The following is a 27,367-nucleotide window of genomic DNA, read 5'->3' as shown; positions in this document are numbered from 1 at the left end:
AGCCGGAGGGCACAGCGCCGTTTTCTAGGACCTTTTGAGGTATCTGTCGTTTCACAGAAGGTGAAGGCCTCAAAAGGAGGCAGCCTTCTTTGTGTACAAGTATCAACAAGGTCTCTCCAACCTTTGGCTGTAGCCTTCAGCCTTCAGACTTCAGTGAGGACAAGAGTCTTGTCTGGTGTCTGTTCGGGTTATTGTGCTATTTGACCTCAGAGCAATGCCACGCCCCTCCACTGTCCTACTCCTGACCATATGGATGAGGTTTCTTCCTAGAAGACATTTACGAATGCGATATTAAAGGCAGAAAAGAAGAGCAGCTGTTCCTCAAGTGGGTGAGAACAGTCTGTCCACAACTCCATCTCTAGGGCTCTAGTAGAGATACTACAAAGTAGGGTCAGTGCTGTACAGACCACAGGCTGCTCTACAGGCATCTGGACCCATGAATCATCAGCCATGGATCCTTCAGCATCATGTTGCCTAAACGTCTAGAGTGACTTACATTGCAATCAGGATCCACAGGAAGGAGAGTGTGGAGTTGAGTGAAGTCTTGCCCAAGGACTCTTATTGGTATAGTGTGGTGTGTTTGCCTGGACAAGCAATCGAACCCTAGGCTGCCATGGGAAAGGTGGTGTTGTTGGCCAAGAATGCTATCACTAGTCTACACCAACCTTTCTACAAGTGGGTGAGTGCATGTGCAGTGTACACCAAGAAGGATGGGAGGGTGTCCAGTGGCTCTAAAAGCCTGAACCCCATAGGCAGGGGGTCTGGTGGCTCTGATGGGCATGGCCATGTCCAGAGGGCATGAGGGGTCACTGAATGATTTATACAAATGAAAAGGATTTGGATCATGTCTCGTGGCCTTTGCAGTCACCAGGTCTCGTCACGGTTGCACACCAGCGGGGGATTGTGGACTGAGGTGTTGAACAGTGCTCTCAATCATCATCCTCAAAGCCCCAACTGAAGGAATTTTTGGTTATTTGATTAAAGAATATTTGGAAATTTGGGAAGATGAGCTTTGAGAAGTTCACACACTCCACTCCCATCGTGAACTCACTTTGCTGAAGTGATCTGAGCTCTGTACTGGCTTTGTAGTAATGGGTCATAATGCTCTTTAATGAATTGGTGTTATGAAATGGGCCAATGCTTTTTAGATGATATGGATTAATACACAATAATAGTAGTGATGGTGAGCTATGGTATGGCCCAATGCTTTGTACTGATCTTGGCCAACAACACCACCCTTTCCATGGCAGCCTATGGTTTGATTGCTTGTCCAGGCAAACACACCACACTATACCAATAAGAGTCCTTGGGCAGAGTTTCCTTCCCTCCAGTGGTGTTCCAGAGTCTGGAAGACATGCCACAGCATGTGGAATCTACGCCAAGACACTCCGAAGCTGTTCTGCTGGACTGTGATGATGTATTGCTTAAATGTTCCAGTTGCCAATGACCGCTTGATTGCAGACACCCAGAAGCTGCAATCTGGAGATCTGACAAATTTCCAACTTTATACTTTGACCAGATTTGTCCAAAAGCAGCGAAGCTGTTCCTCCTCCCTCTGTTATGATGTGCTCTTCTCTGGACTGATCACTTGTTTCTGTTTGTCCTTCTAAACCGTCCCTCTTTCAGCCGAATCAGCATGCCTCGAGCATTTGGTGCGCCATGAGACCTCGTCCCCATGGTATTTCTCCTGTGTTTCCTCCTGCTCAGGTTTTTTGTCTTCTCTGGACATTCTGCTTATCCTTCATGCCTAATTTGACTGTCTCAGTACAAGCACTGCTCTTTCTCTTTCTTTCCTTTACTAGAGGTTGTCCCTCGTTCATGAAGGCCATCATCACCCCTCCCCTTTGCTGTGCCCTTTAAGCAAACAGATCAATCACTACCTGTTTTCCTCAGTGTCACCTTTTCAGTCCTCTGCTAAAAATAGACCTTCACACCCTCATTCTTCTCTCTGCTGTTCTCCAGGCCTACCTCACCCCTGACCTTTCCCCTTGGACTCCAAGCGGTCAAACAGTGAGCGTGTTTGCCTGTCTGTGACCTTCACTGATGACCGCTCACGTCAATGGTGACCAAGTTAGATTAGATCGACAGTGGCTGAAGACTGTTGCAACACACACGAACACACACTGCAGTACTCCTACTGTGTGTCTTAACTGGGTGTCAGGTTTTACGGCCCCACTGACATTGGGCTGTGCGTGATGTGGCCCCTTACCTCAAAGTTATACACAACCCCGACCAAGGTGGTTCCAAATCCTGCTCTTGGTGCAGCACTTCAGCAAAGTGAAGAGTTCAGTTCCCCCAGTTCAATTTGGCATGGTGGTGGTGTATAAGGTGTGGTGATCTGGCAAAGGTGGGGGTGATTTTAGGCTTGGTGGGGGGGTGATTTGGCGATGGTGGAGTGGTGATTTGGGGATGGTGGAGTGGTGATTTGGACATGGTGGGATGATTTAATGATTTGGACATGGTGGGATGATTTAATGATTTGGACATGGTGGGGTAGTGATTTGAGGATGGTGGGATGATGATTTGGACATGGTGGGGTGATGATTTGGACATGGTGGGGTGATTTAATGATTTGGGCATGGTGGGGTAGTGATTTGGTCATGATGGGGTGATGATTTGAGGATGGTGGGGTGATTTAATGATTTGGGCATGGTGGGGTGATGATTTGGGCATGGTGGTGTGATTTACTGATTTGGGCATGGTGGGGTGATGATTTGGGCATGGCAGGGTGATGATTTGGGCATGGTGGGGTGATGATTTGGGCATGGTGGGGTGATGATTTGAGCATGGCGGGGTGATGATTTGGGCATGGTGGGGTGATGATTTGAGCATGGCGGGGTGATGATTTGAGCATGGCGGGGTGATGATTTGGGCATGGTGGGGTGATGATTTTGGCATGGCGGGGTGATGATTTGGGCATGGTGGGGTGATGATTTGGGCATGGCGGGGTGATGATTTGAGCATGGCGGGGTGATGATTTGGTCATGGCGGGGTGATGATTTGAGCATGGCGGGGTGATGATTTGAGCATGGCGGGGTGATGATTTGGGCATGGTGGGGTGATGATTTTGGCATGGCGGGGTGATGATTTGGGCATGTTGGGGTGATGATTTTGGCATGGCGGGGTGATGATTTGGGCATGTTGGGGTGATGATTTGGTCATGGCGGGGTGATGATTTGGGCATGTTGGGGTGATGATTTGGGCATGTTGGGGTGATGATTTGGGCATGGTGGGGTGATGATTTGGGCATGGCAGGGTGATGATTTGGTCATGGCGGGGTGATGATTTGGGCATGTTGGGGTGATGATTTGGGCATGTTGGGGTGATGATTTGGGCATGGTGGGGGTAAAAAAACATTTGATGTTATTTTCTTAAACATTTTTTCTGAACTATTCAAGTTTTATGGTGTCTAAGAAAAAGAGAGAGAGAGAGAGAGGGAGAGAGTTAGTTGATGGTGGTGTCATGGTAATAACAGGCCGTGATGGGCTGTTCTTATGACCCATCGATTTCCAATAGCACACACACATCACAGAGAGAGCCTTTATTCCCCTCAACAAGCACAGGCCAGTCTCCACAAACATCATTATCATCAGATTACAATGGGACCAGGCCACAGTCTCTCTCTCTCTCTCTCTCTCTCTCTCTCTCTCTCACACACACACACACACACACACACACACACATACAGAGTCAAGGGGAAGGACACCCAGAGGACAAACAGCAACCTTGTTACTTTGACCCCATCATCTGTCTGACAAACACAAACACATTATCGTTATAACCTGTACCCACTCCTCTCTCTCTCTCTCTCTCTCTCTCTATCTCTCTCTCTCTCTCTCTCTCTCTCTCTGTAAAACACACACATACAAAAATCATCACAGCCCAGACCAGACCCTCCTGACGGAGGTGGGATTGTTAACACTCTCTCCCACTTCAAGTTACGAAATGCTAATAAAAACAATAGCTTATCAGCTTGTGTGTCCACAAGGTCAACACCAGTACGTGACCTTTAACCATTAAAAGATCAGCCTTCAGTTTGAGTTGTAAATGATAAGATTTGGTAAAAATAAAAAAATTTAAAAAACATAGTTTTGAGGGTTCTAGCTTAAACACAAACATTTCCAACAACAGACTGAATCCTGCTCACAGCCTGTGATGTTCCTAGAACCTCCAGAAGGACTAGAGTGAAATTCTGGCTTACAAAATTGGTTCCACCCACTGGAATCAAAGTCTGATTGGTTGGTCACGTTCTAATTATTTACAAACGCGAAGCCTTCAGTACATGCCCTGAAGTCCTAACCAATGGAAGAGCTCTTTAGCTGTAACTACCCAGCAACCATTGAGATTCAGCTCCTGATTACAGCGTTTTTATATTTGGGCTTCTTTACATTTTAACTGAACTAAAACAATATAAGAGTAAAACTGTTAGAGATGGATGGAAAATCAGCTGCACAGGCAGTTGGAATGAATGACTTTTTATTTTTTGTTCCCAGAAATGTATTAGGCCTTCTCTGAAGGCTCAGGCAGCCTGATCATTGCCCACTGGTCATTACAGAGACGGGGGATATGAAAATGCATGATAATATCTAATACTAATGTAATTAATATTATGTTATTGAGTCCTTGCAAGGTGTTTCAGACATGCTTACTGTGTTGAAATACTCTGATTGTGAGAAGGGTGGTAGTAAGTGATTATAATTATTTGCACTCTTTTGCTGCCACCTTGTGGCCTAAAAGGAACAGTACAACCAAAATCTAATACAATTTCCTTCCCACTGCAAATATATTAGAATTGGCCTGTTTTACAGCTCAGTTTTGAGCTCTGCTGGATTTGGATGGTCACTTTCATGGACTGAACTCTCATTATTTAACTATGTGAAGCTAAAGCTGTCCATTCTACAGAACCTTTAAGATGCTTTATGCTGTTGTGAGGCCTGTGGTCCTCCTCAAAGTTTTCACTCCACATTTTGGTGAGCAGATCAATGAACAGACCTAGAGCAAGACATCTTGAAGGCTCTTGGTTTCAACATGTGATTAGTGAAGATGTGCATGTGCCACACCCAGCGTATCAGTTAATAGTTTTTTAAAACAAGCTAATTGGTTATTTACAGAGCCTTAATCCAGATTACAAGCATATTACAGCTCAATGATGAGTTAAATTCTTAATAATTAATGGTAAGAGTGCTTACCAACCTCGTTCTAATAACTGGGTTATGCTGCATGAGCCAGTTATTTCTACTTGGCTAAAATGTTCGAAAAGATTCTGATCTTTTTAGCATAAGATCAGACAGAGTGCCTGGGAAAAGATCCAAGAATACGCAGAGGTGCCAATAAATGTATGTTTTTATATTTTTTTTCATCATCTTGCTTTCATGATAAGCTCTAAGTACCAAAATAATATGCAACAATGTTATTTTTAATAATTCTTTACCAAGGGTGCTGAAACTCCTAAGAATAGAAAGTTACACAAGGCATACAGGTATACAGTAGTTATCACAAGGCACTTAAGATCAACACAGCTCCATGGTTCACTTTAATCGTATGAAGAGGTATAAATGCATACAAACAAAAGTACAACCCTATATCTTAACCTGACAACCTCATTTGCAAACAATGTAAAACTCTTCCTTACTTGCAACACTAACATCAACATTTCTACTACAATGACTCATCCCTAAAAAACTAAACTAATTAAGAAGATAAAAAAACATTAATACAAATGATCACCTAATATAAACTGATCGAGACAGAAAATCGCCCCATTACTCACAAATAATGACTGAGGTAGGTTACCATAATGTATAAGGAGAGATCTAAAAAACTCAGTCTTGGTGAATCTTTTGTGATCTGTACTGGTCCACAGTCATCACCAGATCTCAAAGCGTTCATCCTGTAGGAACGGCTGTTGATTTGTAATTCTGTTGTTGAAGAGTCTGCAGGTAGAAAACACAGAAGACACAAAAGGTGACAGATCAACTGATATATACGCATCATCAGCTATCATCGACGTCAAAAAGTGCCAACTTCGTTTTCAACGGAAGACAATGTAAAATATTTTATTCCAAGCCATTCTAGAGCATTAGTCCATTCCTTGTGAGCAATTCCCAGATTCACTTTATGTCAAAAAGTGAAAAAATGAAGATGTTTATTCTTTTTTGTGCTGATTTATATTGTGAAGATGTATTAACAAACTCATAGTTCCACTTTGCTGGTGTAGAGCCACAAGTAAGGCTCAGAAGAAACAAGCTGGCTATTAGGGCCAATCACAGTCAGATGCGGGGTTCAGAACAAGCAGTGGGTGAACAGTCTTGTTTAGTGACTGGCACAAACTCCACCACAGAAACTCAATCCACAGCATCATACTGGCCACGTCTGGCTTTAAAGTCTATCTATAAAGTTTTGAAAGTCTAAATGCTCAGTAAAAGTACTGATGATGATATTCATAGGTTCCTTTCCAGTTCCCTGAACAGGGGACTACACAGGATATTCAGGCATTGTAAAGGTAGTTCCAAACCACAGGGAGTGAAAACGTTCAGCTGAAAGGGAACTTCACACCGTTTACAAGAAGCTGCATGAAAGTTTTTCTATCAGTCGCAGCACGTCTATTGAAAAAATACTGCACTTTAATGCAGCTCATGTGTCACAGGAGTAAAAGTAAGACAGCATGCAGTGAGTTCTCAGCCCCCACAGCACCACCTAGTGCCTCTGAGGACATGTGTAGCTTTTGGTTATGTTTTGTAGGAGGAAAGGAAACAGAAGTTTCAGATTCCTGATATCGCTGTCAAGCTTGTCTCCAGTGCATAATCTGATGTAAATGAGCACCATAATGACAGCATATCGTCATATCACCTGCCCCCACTGGGAGAGTCTCTCTTGACTGGATATTTTTGGGCGGTGAACCCTCTCTCAACTTAGCTGTGACACTGATGTGTGTAAATATGTCATAATTATAATATTAGGACAACAGTGGTCCTAATATTATAATTATATTCTGTGGTCAGAAACTGACCAATGATGAATAGGGTAGGGTGGGACTGATATACTGTGCTGCAATGGATGAGCCACAGTGTGTAACTGTACACCTATATAGTGACTTGTAATGTAGGCAGAGCTGAAAGTGGAAGTATGGATTGGTAATAGCGATACAGACACTCACCGAACTGTCTCTATGTTGCTGCTCGCAGAGACAAGGCTGTAGATTCGACCTGCCAAAGTGTCACTGATGTCATTGTGACTCAGACTGCAGAAAAGAAAACAAGCCAAATTACGTCACCAGTGTACACACAGACGATGACATGCCTTAAACACACACACACACACACTGCATACTCACTCCAGCACATCTACTTTATGCAGGTGTGGCAGAAGCAGCTCCAGGCAGTGGTCAGTGAGCTGACAGTGGCTGATGTCGAGTTCTGACAACCCTTCAGTGTGTTCCAGAACCAGTGCCAGAGATCTGCAGGTCTGTTTGTCCAGCTTTGTCTCGCTGAGGTCCAGCTCTTTACCCAGAGCGTGGGAGAGAGATGCAGCACGAACCATACTCTCTCTCTCAGTCCCGACATGGACAAGAGCCAGGAACTGAAGCAGCAGAGCTTTACTGCAGCTGAGAGAGAGAGAGAGAGACATATTGTACAAAATTGGTAGCCAGAGTCTCCAGAAGTGACAGTTTCGTTAATGTTACTGTGTTCTGTATAACTTCTGTCCTACATATGATTCTCACCGTAGCCTGACAGTGTGTAAGACTGGGAACAGCATGTCCACTCCAGCGTCCTCTATCTCACAGTCCACCAGAATGAGCTCTGTGTGTTTCTGAGCTGTCTGGATGGCCATAGTGATGACACTACAGTCCTTGGGGGTCAGATGTAGAGTACTGCTCTGAGTTTCCGTTGTCAAGTCCAGTCCGATGCAGCAGGAGAAGTCCAGCCTGTTTTTCAGAGAACAAAGCACCAGTGCTTCTGCCCCCTTCTGGATCTTAGAGAGACTGCAGCAGTGAAGCAGCCTCAGCAGCAGACGCCTGTCAACACTGACAACAGATCCAAAACAGTTTGATATAACAGAAAAACATATTAAACCAAAGTGGTAAGCCATTGTGTGTCACATGACTGAAAATAAAAATAGTAGCAATAATTATTTTTTATTTTGCCAACCGTGTTTGTGTAACTGTTAAAACTAAATCTTAATTTAAGCTTTAAATTCTAGATTTTCTCGTTTCTGCTAAAGCATCATTACCATTTCCAGCAGCATACAAAATGTCTGAGGTACCTGAGGTGGGAAATGCTACTGAGCAGAGGCAGAAAGCTTTTGAGCTCCCCCTCTGGTATGGAGGTCCACAGTAGGCTCAGTGAGACAGGAGTGCAGTGCTGGAGAGTGAAGCGTAAGGCAGCACAGTGGACAGGGTCCAGCTCTCTACCATTCAGGCTGATACAGTACTTCACTGAATTTAACAGGCTGGGTACACAGTGAGCAGAGCGGGTCTCATAGATCTCTCTGATGATGGAGAGCACAACACTGGAGCTGACCCTGTAGGGGTTAAAACACTGTGTAAATCTCTGTAAATCTATACAACATGTCTGCATCTCAGTCATTTCCATGTAAATAGAATAATGAAAGTGTTAAAGGAGCTCAAGAGCTTTCTTTCACAAATTTTGTTCATTTAACACATTTTATTCATTTACAGCCAATAATGTAAATTTAAAGTGCCATTTTTGTCTTCAAACACTTGTTGGTGTTCCTTATTTTTGTATCTGAATACTAACTTGAAAAAGATCCCTTAGAAAGTGCAGTTTCTATATTCATAAATACCTGTAATTTTAAGTAATTTCATTACTACAGATGAAAATAAATCCATTTAGCAGCAACAATGTTTGATCAGAAGAGATTCCATCTGCACTCAAGATAAACTATATTTTGGAGCATACTGCAATTATGTTTTGCAGTTACGAGAACAAAAACACAAAAAAAGGAACTGGACTATTTTGGTGCTGTTGGGACTACTGATGGTGTGCTGTGTGGCTAATTTAAACACTGTGTCTTAATAACCTGAAAATAAATTGTGTGATTTGGCCGCTGATGGGGGGCTGAGTGACGCAATAAAATGTTAAATGTTAAAAAACAGTACCTATAAATGGATGGCTATTCCAATTTCTGATCATATCGGGGACCAGCTTCAGATGGAATTTAACATACATCTATAGTGGTAAAAACTGATGCTGTCAACAAACCCAGCTCTAATACATTTAAGTGTTTAACACTGTGCTGTAAAACAACTTCCCGAAGCCTCTGAAAACTAGAGAAGGTCATTTCTAATAAATGAAATTGTGCACTGGGTTAAGTTTCGCATTGTGTTACCTTTTCCAGTGAACTTGATCCAGTAGAGGAAGAAGCTGCCCGACATGTTCGTTGGTGATTTTGCTTTTCTTGCCGTTCACAGTAACACCGCAAACTTGCTGTTGGAGAAAATAGATAAGCTCCTCCCAGCTGAGAGAACAGGAAGACAGGTCACCTCCTACCTTCTTTAGGAAGAAACAGGCTAGCTTCCTGTCCTTCACCTCAGACACCAAAACAGCTAACTGCTGGAGAGTCTGTTTAGACACTCTACAGACACACACACATACACACACACAAACACACACAGTTAATGTACCATTCTATAGTTTTCACCATATTTATAACATTAAACAGTTTAACAGACCTGATAGTCAGAGAGCGAGGATGACACACAAGGTCAATAAGAGAATGAGCCTCCATCTCACACCCAGTGAGGTTCAGACACTGAACATTCCAGAGGTTCAGGAGAGACGATAAACTGCCGAGGACCCTGGACAGCCTCTGCGCTGAGCACACTGTCTTTAGATCCACAGACAGCTCCTCAATAACCAACGGAGCACGAGCTTTCTCTGCCCGAAATGCTTGTGCCATCACTTCTACCACACTCTCACCCAGGCTGACATAAACATTCATGACATAAAAACATTAATTAGAGGGTTTAAATGGTTAAAGACAAATAAAGATAAATGTGTAAAATATTAACAATTTATTCAAAATCTCATTTTCCATAGACACTTCTCTAAAGATGAAGAACCAAGAATCCAATAACTTGCCAGAGTTTATGCAGGTGTGTAACACATCTGAAGAGAAGAGCTGCTCCACTGAGAGAGATAGCTTGAGGGTTTAGTGTGAGGTTGATTGGGGAGGCTAAGAGGCCTAGCACTCTCCCCATTGCCCAGCACTTACTATTGGGCAAAACCTCGCTTATGGTAAAGGTACTGTTCATAGCAGTAAGCAAGGCTGTCACTAACTCCGCATCTTCTGCATAATCAACGGCCAGTTTCCTTATAAATGGGGCAACATTTTCTGAATATCTGAAACAGAAGTTGTTTACAGTGAAAAAGCAAAGTAAAATAAATATTACATGTTTAGGCTGACAGCTATGCTTCTATGACATGAACACATGTCCGTTTCTAATGACTGTATGTACAGCCATCAAAAACGAAATGTTTTTAATTAAGCCATTTCATGTTTAATAATAACAAATATCCTGTTAAAACAAGGTCTATCAGTTCATTATTAAATATGTAATATTTAAATCAAACCTGAGTCGTGAGATGTAGGGCAGACACTGAAGGAAACTCCTCACTGCACTCTCTCCACCTGACCAGCCTCTCAGCTTCACTGGTTTCTTCACTGTTTGGAGTTTCAGCACTTCTAGGAGGAGGGAGGGGTTTCTCTCTGAGAGGTCTATGATCCACTCTGCAGGAGCTGACTGGTAAACTGGCAGTAATGCTGGAAGAACCCTCCTGCCTGTTTCAGTCTCATCCTGCTTCATATAAGAGTACAGATCCAGCAGGAACTGACATTGTGTGTAAATGAGTGTATCTCCATCACTGTCTGTATCTCCATAAGGGAAAGAGCTGTAAGTGCACAGTGATGTTAACAGCTCCAGTGTCGTCTCTCCTGTCTCTCGCTCTCTCTCTGCTGCTTGATAGAAGAGATTCACCACAAACTCCACATCTGGATATATTTTTCCCCAGCTAGAAAGTAGAAGAATAATGATTAAAGAATAATGATTAAATTGAACAATTTACAAATCAGTTCTATTTTCAACTCCGGGAAAAAATAAAACCACCCTACATGATCAGTTTCTCTGGTTTTACTATTTATAGGCAATGTGTTCAGGGAAATTAACATTTGCGTTGTATTTCATAAACCATGGACAACATTGCCCCTAAATTCCAAAATAAAAAATTGCTTTTTAGAGCATTTATTTGTAGAAATGACAACTGCTCAAATAATGCAAAGAAATGATTATAATAGTTATAATGCAAAGAAGGTATTATTCTAATTTAAACAACACAGCAATAATATTTGAACTTTGAGAGCATTCAGAAATCACAATGGTCAAATAACCTTGACGGCCAATCACAACTTTCATGTCTTGGCAGGCTCTGCACTAGTCTTTCACATTGCTGTTGGGTGACTTTATATCATTTATAGTCTGCAAATTTAGGTATCTCAGCTTTGTTTGATAAAATGCCTGGAATAAAACGGCTGCCAGACACGTAGAGAATCACATTTAAAAATAAGGGGTCTCTTAATTGTTCCCAGAGCTGTATGTATATGCTGACCTAAAACATTTGTATGTTTTGTGGTAACATGTAAACAATAAGCTTATAGACTTATATGTGTGTGATGTTTAGGAATACTCAGAACTAGTGATGATGGCAATGTTTGTGTCAGCCTGTGACAGAGTAGCAAAACCCAGCACATCATCAAAACTGCAGGTTCAAAATAAACCCAGTTAACCCTGTTCAAGCTAACTAGAAACATTCCCACAACTTTGACTGTGGTTATGTAATGCTTCTCCAAATGTTGAAAAAAATATTCTTAAAATTACAATAATTACATTACATAACATCAATATAATGTATTCTAATGTATTCTTGGGTTTTTTACTTGGGTTCTTCATCTGCTCGTAAGACTGATTCTGAATATACTCGTATCTAGATCCTCTTTTGGTTACCCTGGAGGTGGATCAGCTGCTATACATCTTCTGAAGCACTAGCAAAGTGCACCCAATGATTCTCTCTGCTGTCCTGATTATGTGCTGGAGTTTGGCTTGTGACATGGATGATCCAAATCAGATTTTTATGGATGAGATGAGGATGAACTTGATGAACAGTGGAACAGTGAATAATTAGGAAGGACATCCTCACTGACTATATAGTGTAGCTTGTACATTCCCTCAATGGTCACTGAAGATGTCTGCACACAGTACAGGCGTTTCTGAAATCATTCAATTATAACTGCAGGTTATCTCCTGCTGCACAATTTCAGCCTCTCTCTATCTGGTAAGCTACAATGTAGACAACATCAAAGAAAATTACAGATGCCAACCAAAACATTTAAGCATTCTACGCTAAAGCATGCTGCCATGTCTTACCTATAGTGACCTGAAATGCAGAATGACACACTGACAAAGCATATTTTATCAATAATAGTAAAGGGGTAATCTTCCCAGCAGTAACTGCACTCAGTGTAAGGAGACATGATTTAAGACTAGCTCATCAGGATTGTGCGATGGACTGCTACATAAAATATTGTACAGAATGACAACAGAAAGCAAGAAACTGAACTCTAAATCAAAGAGAGCCAATTGTCTAACAAGACAAACTACACTGCAAAAATACACTTTGCTGTACTCAAGCACTAACAATTAAAAAATCTATTAAAAAAATAAATAGGCAAACCGTAGATCAATGCGTAGTCGTGAGATGTAGGGCAGACACTGAAGGAAACTCCTCACTGCACTCTCTCCATCTGACCAGCCTCTCAGCTTCACTGGTTTCTTCACTGTTTGGAGTTTCAGCACTTCTAGGAGGAGGGAGGGGTCTCTCTCTGAGAGGTCTATGATCCACTCTGCAGGAGCTGACTGGTAAACTGGCAGTAATGCTGGAAGAACCCTCCTGCCTGTTTCAGTCTCATCCTGCTTCATATAAGAGTACAGATCCAGCAGGAACTGACATTGTCTGTAAATGAGTGGATCTCCATCACTGTCTGTATCTCCATAAGGGAAAGAGCTGTAAGTGCACAGTGATGTTAACAGCTCCAGTGTCGTCTCTCCTGTCTCTCGCTCTCTCTCTGCTGCTTGATAGAAGAGATTCACCACAAACTCCACATCTGGATATATTTCTTCCCAGCTAGAAAGTAGAAGAATAATGATTAAAGAATAATGATTAAATTGAACAATTTACAAATCAGTTCTATTTTCAACTCCGGGAAAAAATAAAACCACCCTACATGATCAGTTTCTCTGGTTTTACTATTTATAGGCAATGTGTTCAGGGAAATTAACATTTGCGTTGTATTTCATAAACCATGGACAACATTTCCCCTAAATTCCAAAATAAAAAATTGCTTTTTAGAGCATTTATTTGTAGAAATTACAACTGCTCAAATAATGCAAAGAAATGATTATAATAGTTATAATGCAAAGAAGGTATTATTCTAATTTAAACAACACAGCAATAATATTTGAACTTTGAGAGCATTCAGAAATCACTATGGTCAAATAACCTTGACGGCCAATCACAACTTTCATGTCTTGGCAGGCTCTGCACTAGTCTTTCACATTGCTGTTGGGTGACTTTATATCATTTATAGTCTGCAAATTTAGGTATCTCAGCTTTGTTTGATAAAATGCCTGGAATAAAACGGCTGCCAAACACGTAGAGAATCACATTTAAAAATAAGGGGTCTATTAATTGTCCCCAGAGCTGTATGTATATGCTGACCTAAAACATTTGTATGTTTTGTGGTAACATGTAAACAATAAGCTTATAGACTTATATGTGTGTGATGTTTAGGAATACTCAGAACTAGTGATGATGGCAATGTTTGTGTCAGCCTGTGACAGAGTAGCAAAACCCAGCACATCATCAAAACTGCAGGTTCAAAATAAACCCAGTTAACCCTGTTCAAGCTAACTAGAAACATTCCCACAACTTTGACTGTGGTTATGTAATGCTTCTCCAAATGTTGAAAAAAATATTCTTAAAATTACAATAATTACATTACATAACATCAATATAATGTATTCTAATGTATTCTTGGTTTTTTTACTTGGGTTCTTCATCTGCTCGTAAGACTGATTCTGAATATACTCGTATCTAGATCCTCTTTTGGTTACCCTGGAGGTGGATCAGCTGCTATACATCTTCTGAAGCACTAGCAAAGTGCACCCAATGATTCTCTCTGCTGTCCTGATTATGTGCTGGAGTTTGGCTTGTGACATGAATGATCCAAATCAGATGATTATGGATGAGATGAGGATGAACTTGATGAACAGTGTGTAGAACTGGATCAGGGCTGATGGCAGGTTTAATTTATTTAGCTACCTCAGGACGAACATCCTCTGCTGTGCTCTCAGTATGTGCGACTGAAACATCTAAAATGAATAATTAGGAAGGACATCCTCACTGACTATATAGTGTAGCTTGTACATTCCCTCAATGGTCACTGAAGATGTCTGCACACAGTACAGGCGTTTCTGAAATCATTCAATTATAACTGCAGGTTATCTCCTGCTGCACAATTTCAGCCTCTCTCTATCTGGTAAGCTACAATGTAGACAACATCAAAGAAAATTACAGATGCCAACCAAAACATTTAAGCATTCTACGCTAAAGCATGCTGCCATGTCTTACCTATAGTGACCTGAAATGCAGAATGACACACTGACAAAGCATATTTTATCAATAATAGTAAAGGGGTAATCTTCCCAGCAGTAACTGCACTCAGTGTAAGGAGACATGATTTAAGACTAGCTCATCAGGATTGTGTGATGGACTGCTACATAAAATATTGTACAGAATGACAACAGAAAGCAAGAAACTGAACTCTAAATCAAAGAGAGCCAATTGTCTAACAAGAAAAACTACACTGCAAAAATACACTTTGCTGTACTCAAGCACTAACAATTAAAAAATCTATTAAAAAAATAAATAGGCAAACCATGGATCAATGCGTAGTCGTGAGATGTAGGGCAGACACTGAAGGAAACTCCTCACTGCACTCTCTCCATCTGACCAGCCTCTCAGCTTCACTGGTTTCTTCACTGTTTGGAGTTTCAGCACTTCTAGGATGAGGGAGGGGTCTCTCTCTGAGAGGTCTATGATCCACTCTGCAGGAGCTGACTGGTAAACTGGCAGTAATGCTGGAAGAACCCTCCTGCCTGTTTCAGTCTCATCCTGCTTCATATAAGAGTACAGATCCAGCAGGAACTGACATTGTGTGTAAATGAGTGGATCTCCATCACTGTCTGTATCTCCATAAGGGAAAGAACTGTAAGTGCACAGTGATGTTAACAGCTCCAGTGTCGTCTCTCCTGTCTCTCGCTCTCTCTCTGCTGCTTGATAGAAGAGATTCACCACAAACTCCACATCTGGATATATTTTTCCCCAGCTAGAAAGTAGAAGAATAATGATTAAAGAATAATGATTAAATTGAACAATTTACAAATCAGTTCTATTTTCAACTCCGGGAAAAAATAAAACCACCCTACATGATCAGTTTCTCTGGTTTTACTATTTATAGGCAATGTGTTCAGGGAAATTAACATTTGCGTTGTATTTCATAAACCATGGACAACATTTCCCCTAAATTCCAAAATAAAAAATAGCTTTTTAGAGCATTTATTTGCAGAAATGACAACTGCTCAAAAACAACTGCTCAAATAATGCAAAGAAATGATTATAATAGTTATAATGCAAAGAAGGTATTATTCTAATTTAAACAACACAGCAATAATATTTGAACTTTGAGAGCATTCAGAAATCACTATGGTCAAATAACCTTGACGGCCAATCACAACTTTCATGTCTTGGCAGGCTCTGCACTAGTCTTTCACATTGCTGTTGGGTGACTTTATATCATTTATAGTCTGCAAATTTAGGTATCTCAGCTTTGTTTGATAAAATGCCTGGAATAAAACGGCTGCCAGACACGTAGAGAATCACATTTAAAAATAAGGGGTCTCTTAATTGTTCCCAGAGCTGTATGTATATGCTGACCTAAAACATTTGTATGTTTTGTGGTAACATGTAAACAATTAGCTGACTTATATGTGTGTGATGTTTAGGAATACTCAGAACTAGTGATGATGGCAATGTTTGTGTCAGCCTGTGACAGAGTAGCAAAACCCAACACATCATCAAAACTGCAGGTTCAAAATAAACCCAGTTAACCCTGTTCAAGCTAGCAAGAAACATTCCCACAACTTTGACTGTGGTTATGTAATGCTTCTCCAAATGTTGAAAACAATATTCTTAAAATTACAATAATTACATTACATAACATCAATATAATGTATTCTAATGTATTCTTGGTTTTTTTACTTGGGTTCTTCATCTGCTCGTAAGACTGATTCTGAATATACTCGTATCTAGATCCTCTTTTGGTTACCCTGGAGGTGGATCAGCTGCTATACATCTTCTGAAGCACTAGCAAAGTGCACCCAATGATTCTCTCTGCTGTCCTGATTATGTGCTGGAGTTTGGCTTGTGACATGAATGATCCAAATCAGATTTTTATGGATGAGATGAGGATGAACTTGATGAACAGTGGAACAGTGAATAATTAGGAAGGACATCCTCACTGACTATATAGTGTAGCTTGTACATTCCCTCAATGGTCACTGAAGATGTCTGCACACAGTACAGGCGTTTCTGAAATCATTCAATTATAACTGCAGGTTATCTCCTGCTGCACAATTTCAGCCTCTCTCTATCTGGTAAGCTACAATGTAGACAACATCAAAGAAAATTACAGATGCCAACCAAAACATTTAAGCATTCTACGCTAAAGCATGCTGCCATGTCTTACCTATAGTGACCTGAAATGCAGAATGACACACTGACAAAGCATATTTTATCAATAATAGTAAAGGGGTAATCTTCCCAGCAGTAACTGCACTCAGTGTAAGGAGACATGATTTAAGACTAGCTCATCAGGATTGTGTGATGGACTGCTACATAAAATATTGTACAGAATGACAACAGAAAGCAAGAAACTGAACTCTAAATCAAAGAGAGCCAATTGTCTAACAAGAAAAACTACACTGCAAAAATACACTTTGCTGTACTCAAGCACTAACAATTAAAAAATCTATTAAAAAAATAAATAGGCAAACCATGGATCAATGCGTAGTCGTGAGATGTAGGGCAGACACTGAAGGAAACTCCTCACTGCACTCTCTCCATCTGACCAGCCTCTCAGCTTCACTGGTTTCTTCACTGTTTGGAGTTTCAGCACTTCTAGGATGAGGGAGGGGTCTCTCTCTGAGAGGTCTATGATCCACTCTGCAGGAGCTGACTGGTAAACTGGCAGTAATGCTGGAAGAACCCTCCTGCCTGTTTCAGTCTCATCCTGCTTCATATAAGAGTACAGATCCAGCAGGAACTGACATTGTGTGTAAATGAGTGTATCTCCATCACTGTCTGTATCTCCATAAGGGAAAGAACTGTAAGTGCACAGTGATGTTAACAGCTCCAGTGTCGTCTCTCCTGTCTCTCGCTCTCTCTCTGCTGCTTGATAGAAGAGATTCACCACAAACTCCACATCTGGATATATTTTTCCCCAGCTAGAAAGTAGAAGAATAATGATTAAAGAATAATGATTAAATTGAACAATTTACAAATCAGTTCTATTTTCAACTCCGGGAAAAAATAAAACCACCCTACATGATCAGTTTCTCTGGTTTTACTATTTATAGGCCATGTGTTCAGGGAAATTAACATTTGCGTTGTATTTCATAAACCATGGACAACATTTCCCCTAAATTCCAAAATAAAAAATTGCTTTTTAGAGCATTTATTTGTAGAAATGACAACTGCTCAAATAATGCAAAGAAATGATTATAATAGTTATAATGCAAAGAAGGTATTATTCTAATTTAAACAACACAGCAATAATATTTGAACTTTGAGAGCATTCAGAAATCACTATGGTCAAATAACCTTGACGGCCAATCACAACTTTCATGTCTTGGCAGGCTCTGCACTAGTCTTTCACATTGCTGTTGGGTGACTTTATATCATTTATAGTCTGCAAATTTAGGTATCTCAGCTTTGTTTGATAAAATGCCTGGAATAAAACGGCTGCCAAACACGTAGAGAATCACATTTAAAAATAAGGGGTCTCTTAATTGTTCCCAGAGCTGTATGTATATGCTGACCTAAAACATTTGTATGTTTTGTGGTAACATGTAAACAATAAGCTTATAGACTTATATGTGTGTGATGTTTAGGAATACTCAGAACTAGTGATGATGGCAATGTTTGTGTCAGCCTGTGACAGAGTAGCAAAACCCAGCACATCATCAAAACTGCAGGTTCAAAATAAACCCAGTTAACCCTGTTCAAGCTAACTAGAAACATTCCCACAACTTTGACTGTGGTTATGTAATGCTTCTCCAAATGTTGAAAAAAATATTCTTAAAATTACAATAATTACATTACATAACATCAATATAATGTATTCTAATGTATTCTTGGTTTTTTTACTTGGGTTCTTCATCTGCTCGTAAGGCTGATTCTGAATATACTCGTATCTAGATCCTCTTTTGGTTACCCTGGAGGTGGATCAGCTGCTATACATCTTCTGAAGCACTAGCAAAGTGCACCCAATGATTCTCTCTGCTGTCCTGATTATGTGCTGGAGTTTGGCTTGTGACATGGATGATCCAAATCAGATGATTATGGATGAGATGAGGATGAACTTGATGAACAGAGTCTTAAAACTGTAGCTCTTATAGAGAGTCCATGTTCTACTGTACTCAGTCTTAAACAAACCTGAGTTGTGAGATGTAGGGCAGACACTGAAGGAAACTCCTCACTGCACTCTCTCCATCTGACCAGCCTCTCAGCTTCACTGGTTTCTTCACTGTTTGGAGTTTCAGCACTTCTAGGAGGAGGGAGGAGTTTCTCTCTGAGAGGTCTATGATCCACTCTGCAGGAGCTGACTGGTAAACTGGCAGTAATGCTGGAAGAACACTCCTGCCTGTTTCAGTCTCATCTTGCTTCATATAAGAGTACAGGTTCAGCAGGAAATCACACTGTCTGTAATTGTCTGTATCTCCACAAGGGAAAGAGCTGTAAGTGCACAGCGATGTTAACAGCTCCACTGTCTTCTCTCCTGTCTGTCTTTCTTTATCTACTGATTGACGGAAGAGATTTATAAGAAACGTGACATCCTTTGGACCTTCAGCAGAGTGAACAATCCTGAAACAAAGACCAGATGAAATTCAAAATTAGAACAATTTACAGACTAATACAAAAAATACACATTCTTCCTAAATCAATGTACAGAGGAAATGTGGCTTTCCAAAGACAGTATATATATCGACACATGGACACTAAAACACATGCAGCAGTTAATAATATTAAAACAGCTGAGCCAGTGCTAAGGTGCTCTAACTGTCTCAAAACGTTTGTTTCATTGGAAAGTATATAGAGTATAAGAGAAGAGTCTTAAAACTGTAGCTCTGATAGAGTCCATGTTCTACTGTACTCAGACTTAAACAAACCTGAGTTGTGAGATGTAGGGCAGACACTGAAGGAAACTCCTCACTGCACTCTCTCCATCTGACCAGCCTCTCAGCTTCACTGCTTTCTTCACTGTTTGGAGTTTCAGCACTTCTAGGAGGAGGAAGGCTTTTCTCTCTGAGAGGTCTATGCACCACTCTGCAGGAGCTGACTGGTAAACTGCCAGTAATGCTGGAAGAACACTCCTGCCTGTTTCAGTCTCATACTGCTTCAGATGAGAGTACAGATCCAGCAGGAAATCACACTGTCTGTAAATGTGTGTATCTCCGTAAGAGAAAGAGCTGTAAGTGCACAGCGATGTTAACAGCTTCAGTGTCTTCTCTCCTGTCTCTCTCTCTCTCTCAGCTGCTTGATAGAAGAGATTCCCCAGACACATGTTAATGTTTCCTTCTGAAAATCTAAAAAAAAACATTGAAACATAAAGTGAGAACAATTTGCTACCTAATACACTATGAATATTAAAAATAGCTTATTTACATAATTTGACTAGAGATTGCATAGGAACAAAAATGAAGTAATTAAAAACAAACTTCAATTATGGGATGGGGCAAAAATGAACTTATTTAGATTTATTTATGTAAAAAAAAATAATATTCATCTTAAAGTGATTAAATCAGAACAATAATTGCTTAGATAAGCCACCCCACATTCCAAAGCAGGTCATTTCTTGAGTGTGAATAGTGAGGTACATAGGGCCCTCTACAGCCATGAAGGCAGGCACTACAGCCTTATGGGTTCTTTGCCTGACAATGTTTAATAGTACTAAGAATGAGTACCAGGAAGCTAATTTCCAATATGTAGTTCTGGCAAGTGTGGTACACAGAGCTCTAATTACTATGTCTGATGAATCTGCAAAGCTTAGATCAAACCTGATCCATTTTCTACAGTCTTAAACAAACCTGAGTCGTGAGATGTAGGGCAGACACTGAAGGAAACTCCTCACTGCACTCTCTCCACCTGACCAGCCTCTCAGCTTCACTGGTTTCTTCACTGTTTGTAGTTTCAGCACTTCTAGGAGGAGGGAGGAGTTTCTCTCTGAGAGGTCTATGATCCACTCTGCAGGAGCTGACTGGTAAACTGGCAGTAATGCTGGAAGAACACTCCTGCCTGTTTCAGTCTCATCTTGCTTCATATGAGAGTACAGATCCAGCAGGAACTGAGTCTTCTCATCAGAATCATCTGAAATAATTAACCTCATTGATGTCTGAATGGTTTCCCTTTGGTACAGAGCTGCTTGTAGACACAGGTTCACTTTAAATGACCTCACTCTCTTTTCCCATTCTTCAGCTGACTCTCTCTGATTCTGCAAAGGTGTAAAACTACAGAGAACAACAAAATTGATTACACTACACAATGTCAAACAAATGTTAAAGATCTCATTAGAGTTTTAATAATTTTGAAAAGATCACTCATAAACTCAAAACATACTCTGAAACAGCCCAGACACGTAAAAGCACAGGCTTGTCTTGAAAGGAACTACACAGGAACTTCTTAAGAACTGGGATATAAACTAAATATCTATAACCTGACAGAACTATTATCTTTCCTGTGTAATGAATCAAAACCAGCCATAACTTACAATCAGCTGTGTAGTGACGAGAGGGCATCTGAGCATAATGGACAAAAAAATACTGCAAAGACAACTGTCACTTCTTCAAATGTAATTAATTAATGCAAAAAATATATACAATATCCAATATCCCATACATACTGCACATTTTCAAGCCAACCCTTTGCATGTAAAAACGTCTAAAAAATGTTTGTATCAGGAGTGACCAGACAGCTGATTTCTGAATAATTATATTTAATCAGAAAAATGAAACAATACTCATTACCTCAGCTGTGAGATGTAGGGCAGACACTGAAGGACAGTCCACACTTCAAAGTCCTGATTTGACCAGCCTCTCAGCTTCACTGCTTTCTTCACTGTTTGGAGTTTCAGCACTTCTAGGAGGAGGAAGGCTTTTCTCTCTGAGAGGTCTATGATCCACTCTGCAGGAGCTGACTGGTAAACTGGCAGTAATGCTGGAAGAACACTCCTGCCTGTTTTGGTCTCATACTGCTTCAGATGAGAGTACAGATCCAGCAGGAATTCAGTCTTCTCATCAGAATCATCTGAAATAATTAACCTCATTGACGTCTGAATGGTTTCTCTTTGGCCCAGAGCTGCTTGTAGACACAGGTTCACTTTAAATGACCTCACTCTCTTTTCCCATTCTTCAGCTGACTCGCTCTGATTCTGTTTAGAGACAAAACTACAAGAAGGAGCAAAGACTAATTTAGATTATGCACACAGTATTAAGCTCCTGTGCATACAGCAAGTGTGACTACAATGTCTACTCAGGCTGAGGAGTAGATAATACTAATATTGTCTACACTGTTTATACTGAAATGGCTACATCCAGAAGGGAGACGCTGTATCACACTATTAATGCATTCCTTTTTACAGCACTTAAATTCCATTCTTCTTACATTTACATTTATGGCATTACGCTGACATTCTCATTCAAAGCTGATGTTGGGTCACATAAATTGGTCATTTGTATGTTTGCTTGGTAATTTCAAATAATCCGCTAGGGTTGCGGTTTTGACATGAAAGGGAACACACACATAACATAACGCCTCCACGTTTGCTAAAATAATGCAATAATTCCAAACAAAAATTATGCAGAGGGGATGAAAGTACCTCATGAAGAGACAAAGGAAGAACACCACGACAAAGGAAGAAAACACAGAGGTTTAGTCCAAAATTACACACCACTCCCTATGTAACGTACTATGCAAGTCACAAAACTACGGGTTCAGAATCTAAATACAGCATTATATATTTGTAATGACATCTAAATGTACCTGCGTGTAGCATTGTAGCGTTGTAGTTTTATGACCTATGACCTATTCTCTATATAGGGAGTAAGGCGGTATTTGAGATTTAGCCAGTAGCATTTTCGAAAAGCTCCCTTTTGTGGTGCTAAAATTAGCACAGGTGTAGCCCAGAATAAATTTTAACTCGTATTTAACTTGTATTTGAATAAACATTACATGAAGATTTGTCCTTCGTATACAAATGCGGCATTATTTTTATATATTCTAATCTGTCTTGCTCCATATTTGATCCTGCATACACCCTGTTTATATCCTGGGTTAATTTAATATACATTAAAATACTGTTTTTTTCAGTTGTACTGCATTCCACTATATTCACCTAACAGAAATGAAGCAAATGGAAAATAGAGCAGTAAACTTCGTTATAGTCTTCCATTTTAGACTGTGAACGTCTTACTGACAATGCACACAGTGGATGGAGTAAAATTAAGATCTCTGGAGATTTGTGCCTTGCTTGTGCATTTCCACAATTTTGGTTCTCACATCCTCTGACAATGCTTAGCTCTTTTTTCTTTTCTCCATGTTTAGTGTGGTGCACAGGCACAAAAACTGTGGTTGAATGTGTGATTTCTTATTTGCCAGCACCTGTTACTTGCAACAAATACAAATTAAAGGTGTATTATATAACATATAATTTTTTTTTGTTATTTTACAAGTTGTAGAGCAGAGCACACTGAGCCACTGACATCTGTTTCAGTGCGTTCTTTGTGTTTTATATTAATTATCCTCGACAGTGTACTCCTGTGTGGGAGCAAATCACTTCCACAACAAGAATCTCGCTAAATAACCTTCTGCATGTATTCGTGTTTTGCATCCTAAGTTATATCCATCCACAATCAGTTCCCAGAATGATGTGTTACATGTTACATGAGTCTATTTAAATGATGCTTTAAATGTTAAATGTCTAAATATGATCAGTTGCATGGGTTACTCACTGGAGAGAGTTGATAGATGCAAGCCATGTAACAATAATTCTGCACAGTCTATCATTGAGGTGCTGTAGGTCTCCATCACTGTGTAGATGAAGGTTTATTTTCTCTGCACTCTGGATTATGATGTTTCCAGCTTTCTTAAGCATCTCATCATTAATGCTAGTTTGGAGATGGATCTCATTTCCACACAACTGCAGGAGATTTATTAAATAATTCTGCTGCTCCGATTCCAGAGAGACCATCCACACTTGGCAGAGAGTTGTTGACCAATCCCTGATGGAGAAAATCAAAACAAAAAACAACACAATGAATAATTAATATGATCACATTTTTAAGTACTTGTATTTCACATTTGTCTTGATGTCTGATTGGATTAATACCTGAGGTTTTGAGAATGCCTAAATATTGTCTTCAGCCCTGAGAAAGACACAAAACTGTTCTCCAAATCAAGATGAGCAAGTTGGTTTCTGGATTGGCTGATCACATAGGAAACCGCACAGCACTGATGAGGATCAAGATGTTCTTCTCTCAAATCTAGCTGATAGTCCACTCTCTCCAGGAACTGGCGACAAGCTTCAGATGACTGAAATTCATATAGGCACTGGCAAATGAAGACAACACCATTTGAATACCCCTCATCTGGTTGCTGACAAAGAAATGTGTTTGAGATCTTCTCAAAGAACCCACTGAATGATCCTTTCAGTTGTTCTGGTGGGAAGAGACACTTCAAAAGAGCGCTGCTGGTTTCTGACTGTAGTCCACACAGGAAAGGAATCACATATTTAATGTGCTCACTCTCTTTAGTCTGACAAAGCTGGAGTGCCTCGTCAAGTTCCGAGGGGTTGTCCAGAAGCCACAGAGCAGAGAAGAATTCCTGCATCGTGTTGTGAAGAAATGCACAAAATGTCTCAGAACGTGCAGGTGACATGACTGACACTGATCTCAGGAAAGCATCAGCAACGCAATTCTTCTTGCAATTAAACTGTAGGTTTATAGGTTTAGACTTGATTTTACAGAAAGCTCTCTGAGCCAAATCTAATACAGCATTCCTGTTGCCTTCAATGTGTGCTTCTAAGTATCTCAGTTTCATCTTTCCATGTCTTTGAATGCAGTGACGAAAAATCCGCACATACAACTCAGTAGATGTGCACAGTCTCTGAGCACCTTCAGATGCATAGTGAGAAAAGCTGGCTCCCACCATGAAAGCATGCATTGGGACGTGGCAGAGACTTAACAGTGCTGGATTGTTTAACACACTGTTTATTAAGTCTGGATCGCAATCTTGAACTTGGGTAAAGAAAGCGTAGATTGACTCTTCACTGAAGCCTTGCACATCTAATTTTAATGTTGGCCATTCCGAAAAGTCCTCAATATCTGTTTCTGGCCTGCAGGTCACTATAATCTTTGCTTCAGGCAAAAGGTCATGCTCCAAAATCTTCTGGAAAGTACGATTGTTGTGTAAGTCACTGATTCCATCAAAAATAATTGTGACTTTTTCAGAGTTTTCCTGAAGGTATTCTAAAATTTCTTCAGTTTTTTTTCTCAGTGCATTTGGCAAGACTGTGTCAAAAAGTAAGAGATTTTCCAAAGTCGAAATGGTTGAATCATTTGACAGTATATTGTCATCTAAATAAAACATGAAATCAAGGCTCCTGTCACATCTCTCTGTCCAGAGATGCAGCATTTGTTTAACAACTGTTGTCTTCCCAATTCCAGGTTTTCCTACTAGTAGGATGCTTTTCTCCTTGCTGTTAAGAAGATCTTCAGGAGACTTTTTGGATGTATCCCTGGGTATGTAGGATCTCATCTTTTTTGAACGAGGTTTTTTAGATTTTTTGTTCTTCAGGGCAATTTTGTTCTGTGAAGTGTTATTTTCTGTGTCTGTATCCAACACAACAGGAATGTAAGTAAACTTTTCTTGGCGTTTTGCTCCAAAGAAATGCACATTCTGTTTCCATTGCCGATCAAGAATTTGTTTAGCATTTTTCTTCAAAAGGGTCTGAAATTCAAGGCACGAGCTGGGCCCTAAAATAATAAGAACAATTGGTGAATGTGAACACTGAGGATCTTTCACATTAACTGAAATCTTACACTGTTCTTTCATTTGATTTTAGTTTAACATTTTAACATATTTAAAGATGCATGCCAGCAGCAAATTCATGAATAATGCATGACATCATTTACATTTTGAATGGACATTAGCACTGTGCAAACTTTGTCTCTAGTGAGGGCAGAATTTAGTCAGACATGATTCTAAACCATTCCTGCTTACCATGAATATAATCATCCTCTGGTTCATCTCTAAAGGGGAAAAGGGTGATCCAGCTGTGTAACGTAGGAGCCAAGACAGATTTCCTCTCAAAATCCAGTATCTTGAGAAACTGGTAGCAGGCTTCTTCACCCTTTTTCCAAAGTTCGTCCAGAATTTTTCTGGTTTTGTTGAAGTTTTCAGATTCAGCCTCAATGACACTAACTTCATTGCTGTTAAGCACCTTCTGCTGGTGGAGTTTTTCAACAATAAGAGGCAGATTCTGCAAATGTCCAACCAGGTTCACTCGGGCACGGTCAACATACTCCTTGGCACACTGATTTGAACATGCCATATTAGTGCTCCACTGACCTGTCAGAAATCATAAAAAGTTCACAACAACATTGTAACCATTAGGGGGTATATACTGACGTCACTGACAATCCGCTGGAATTTCCTCAACCCTCTCAGTAAGTTTACTGTACCTGGTGGTACATAATTTCAGTCCACTGTGTACTTATACTCATATGGAATGACAAAAAAAGCCTTACATGTTTTTAGAATATACAACTTCACCAGTTTGGCTTTTTCTAACCTGATTGTGATGTTTCCAAGACAATAATCCACATAAAACCATATTTACATTTCAAATAACCATCAATAAACACTGTATTTTCATCAACAACAAAGCAAATTTGATGAAGTGGCACAAAAGAGACGAAAATACAACAGACAAAAAATGAAAACTTACCAGATTCACTTCAAACAAACATGCTGTCGATAATGTTGAAGTGAGGTTTACTACCTGAACCTGGGGTTTGTTCTTTTAATATTTAAGATCTTCACTGGTGATGAATCGAAAAGAGTGGGTTAAAGAAAACAAAACACAGTGCATGGACCAGTCAAACAATTAAAAAGGAAAAACATCCTAATTCCTAGTTTGGTTTTAAAAGTACCATTCAAATGTCCTAAAAGAATCACTTCAAAAATATCCTCATAATGTGGAAGAGCATGTTTCTAAATACTTACCAAAAAGCTCACTGAGGCTGACTTTACTTTCGTTTTTAAAAGCAGGAAGTCTCTAAAGCAGGAAGTACTGACAGCATGGCAGGAACTGTGGGGTATAACTGGCAGTGCTTTTTTTTATATTATCCAAGGTTTAGTTTTTAAACAGGATAGCAATTAGGTTCCTGTAGAGGAGACGTGAGAACCATTTCAGTGATTTTTTATTATTTTAACTGAGTTTGATTCTCAACTAATAGACATCTAAGTGCAGTTGGTCTTTTTTTGGAGTCACAAAAACTTCAACTCCCATGATGCACACCATCAGACATGTATAAAGTACTAGAGACCGAGACTTGAGTAAAAGTACAAGTGCTATATCAAAAAAGGAAGTTGAGTAGAATTAGAAGTGTTCTTTTAGCTCTATAATAAAATATTCAAAATTTTTTGTACTTAAGTATTGCAAGTAGTAGTAGTAGTTTATTCATTTTCGTTTTACAGTGGTTGTGTTATTTTTTGGTTAGATACCCCACGTATTTAAGTAGAAAAATTATATTTAGAGACTCAGTCTAAATCATTTTCATAATTTAACAAATCATTGCCTTTATTTAATGAATAATTAATTTAATTCAATCAGTAATTCCTGTTGATTCAACAAACTTTTCCATCGATTACATAAACAAAGCGGCCCTTTAATCTAAATC

The 27,367-nt window shown here is 39.9% G+C and overlaps 1 protein-coding gene across 4 annotated transcripts; it reads right to left on the bottom strand.

Moving 5' to 3' along the window:
* Positions 1-5,325: 5,325 nt before the first annotated feature.
* On the bottom strand, positions 5,326-26,734 carry LOC140551627 (uncharacterized). Of its 4 annotated transcripts, XM_072675129.1 has the most exons (21): positions 26,691-26,734; positions 26,413-26,506; positions 25,686-26,033; positions 23,794-25,438; positions 23,417-23,686; positions 21,434-21,853; positions 20,498-20,917; positions 19,580-19,996; positions 18,846-19,274; positions 17,186-17,635; positions 15,010-15,459; positions 12,747-13,196; positions 10,593-11,030; positions 10,101-10,361; positions 9,692-9,943; positions 9,349-9,594; positions 8,263-8,520; positions 7,721-8,023; positions 7,334-7,603; positions 7,157-7,240; positions 5,326-5,933 (listed from the first exon to the last, which is right to left on the bottom strand). In XM_072675129.1, exons 3-21 carry the CDS (start codon positions 26,014-26,016, stop codon positions 5,867-5,869), a joined length of 7,461 nt encoding a protein of 2,486 aa, XP_072531230.1. In that variant the 5' UTR covers positions 26,017-26,033; positions 26,413-26,506; positions 26,691-26,734; the 3' UTR covers positions 5,326-5,866. The 4 variants fall into 4 exon arrangements, with proteins under 4 accessions (XP_072531230.1, XP_072531231.1, XP_072531233.1 ...); XM_072675130.1 differs by lacking the exons at positions 23,794-25,438; positions 25,686-26,033; positions 26,413-26,506; positions 26,691-26,734 and having other exon boundaries at positions 21,434-21,837; positions 23,417-23,543; XM_072675132.1 differs by lacking the exons at positions 23,417-23,686; positions 23,794-25,438; positions 25,686-26,033; positions 26,413-26,506; positions 26,691-26,734 and having other exon boundaries at positions 21,178-21,525.
* Between the last annotated feature and the right edge of the window lie 633 nt (positions 26,735-27,367).

This window comes from Salminus brasiliensis, chromosome 3 (assembly GCF_030463535.1).
Source record: "Salminus brasiliensis chromosome 3, fSalBra1.hap2, whole genome shotgun sequence".
In the NCBI taxonomy this organism is placed as follows: Eukaryota; Metazoa; Chordata; class Actinopteri; order Characiformes; family Bryconidae; genus Salminus; species Salminus brasiliensis.
The sequence above is the reverse complement of the archived record's forward strand: the minus strand, read 5'-3'. Positions and strand labels throughout refer to the sequence as shown.

What these genes read in the sequence shown, in the direction of transcription:
- LOC140551627 (XM_072675129.1), bottom strand. Translation starts at nt 26,016, where the DNA reads ATGGCATGTTCAAATCAGTGTGCCAAGGAGTATGTTGACCGTGCCCGA. An exon ending in CCCTACATCTCACAACTCAG is followed by an intron (nt 19,275 to 19,579) that starts GTTTGTTTAAGT and finishes TCTTTGTTTCAG; the next exon opens with GATTGTTCACTCTGCTGAAG. An exon ending in CCCTACATCTCACAACTCAG is followed by an intron (nt 17,636 to 18,845) that starts GTTTGTTTAAGA and finishes TCTACTTTCTAG; the next exon opens with CTGGGGAAAAATATATCCAG.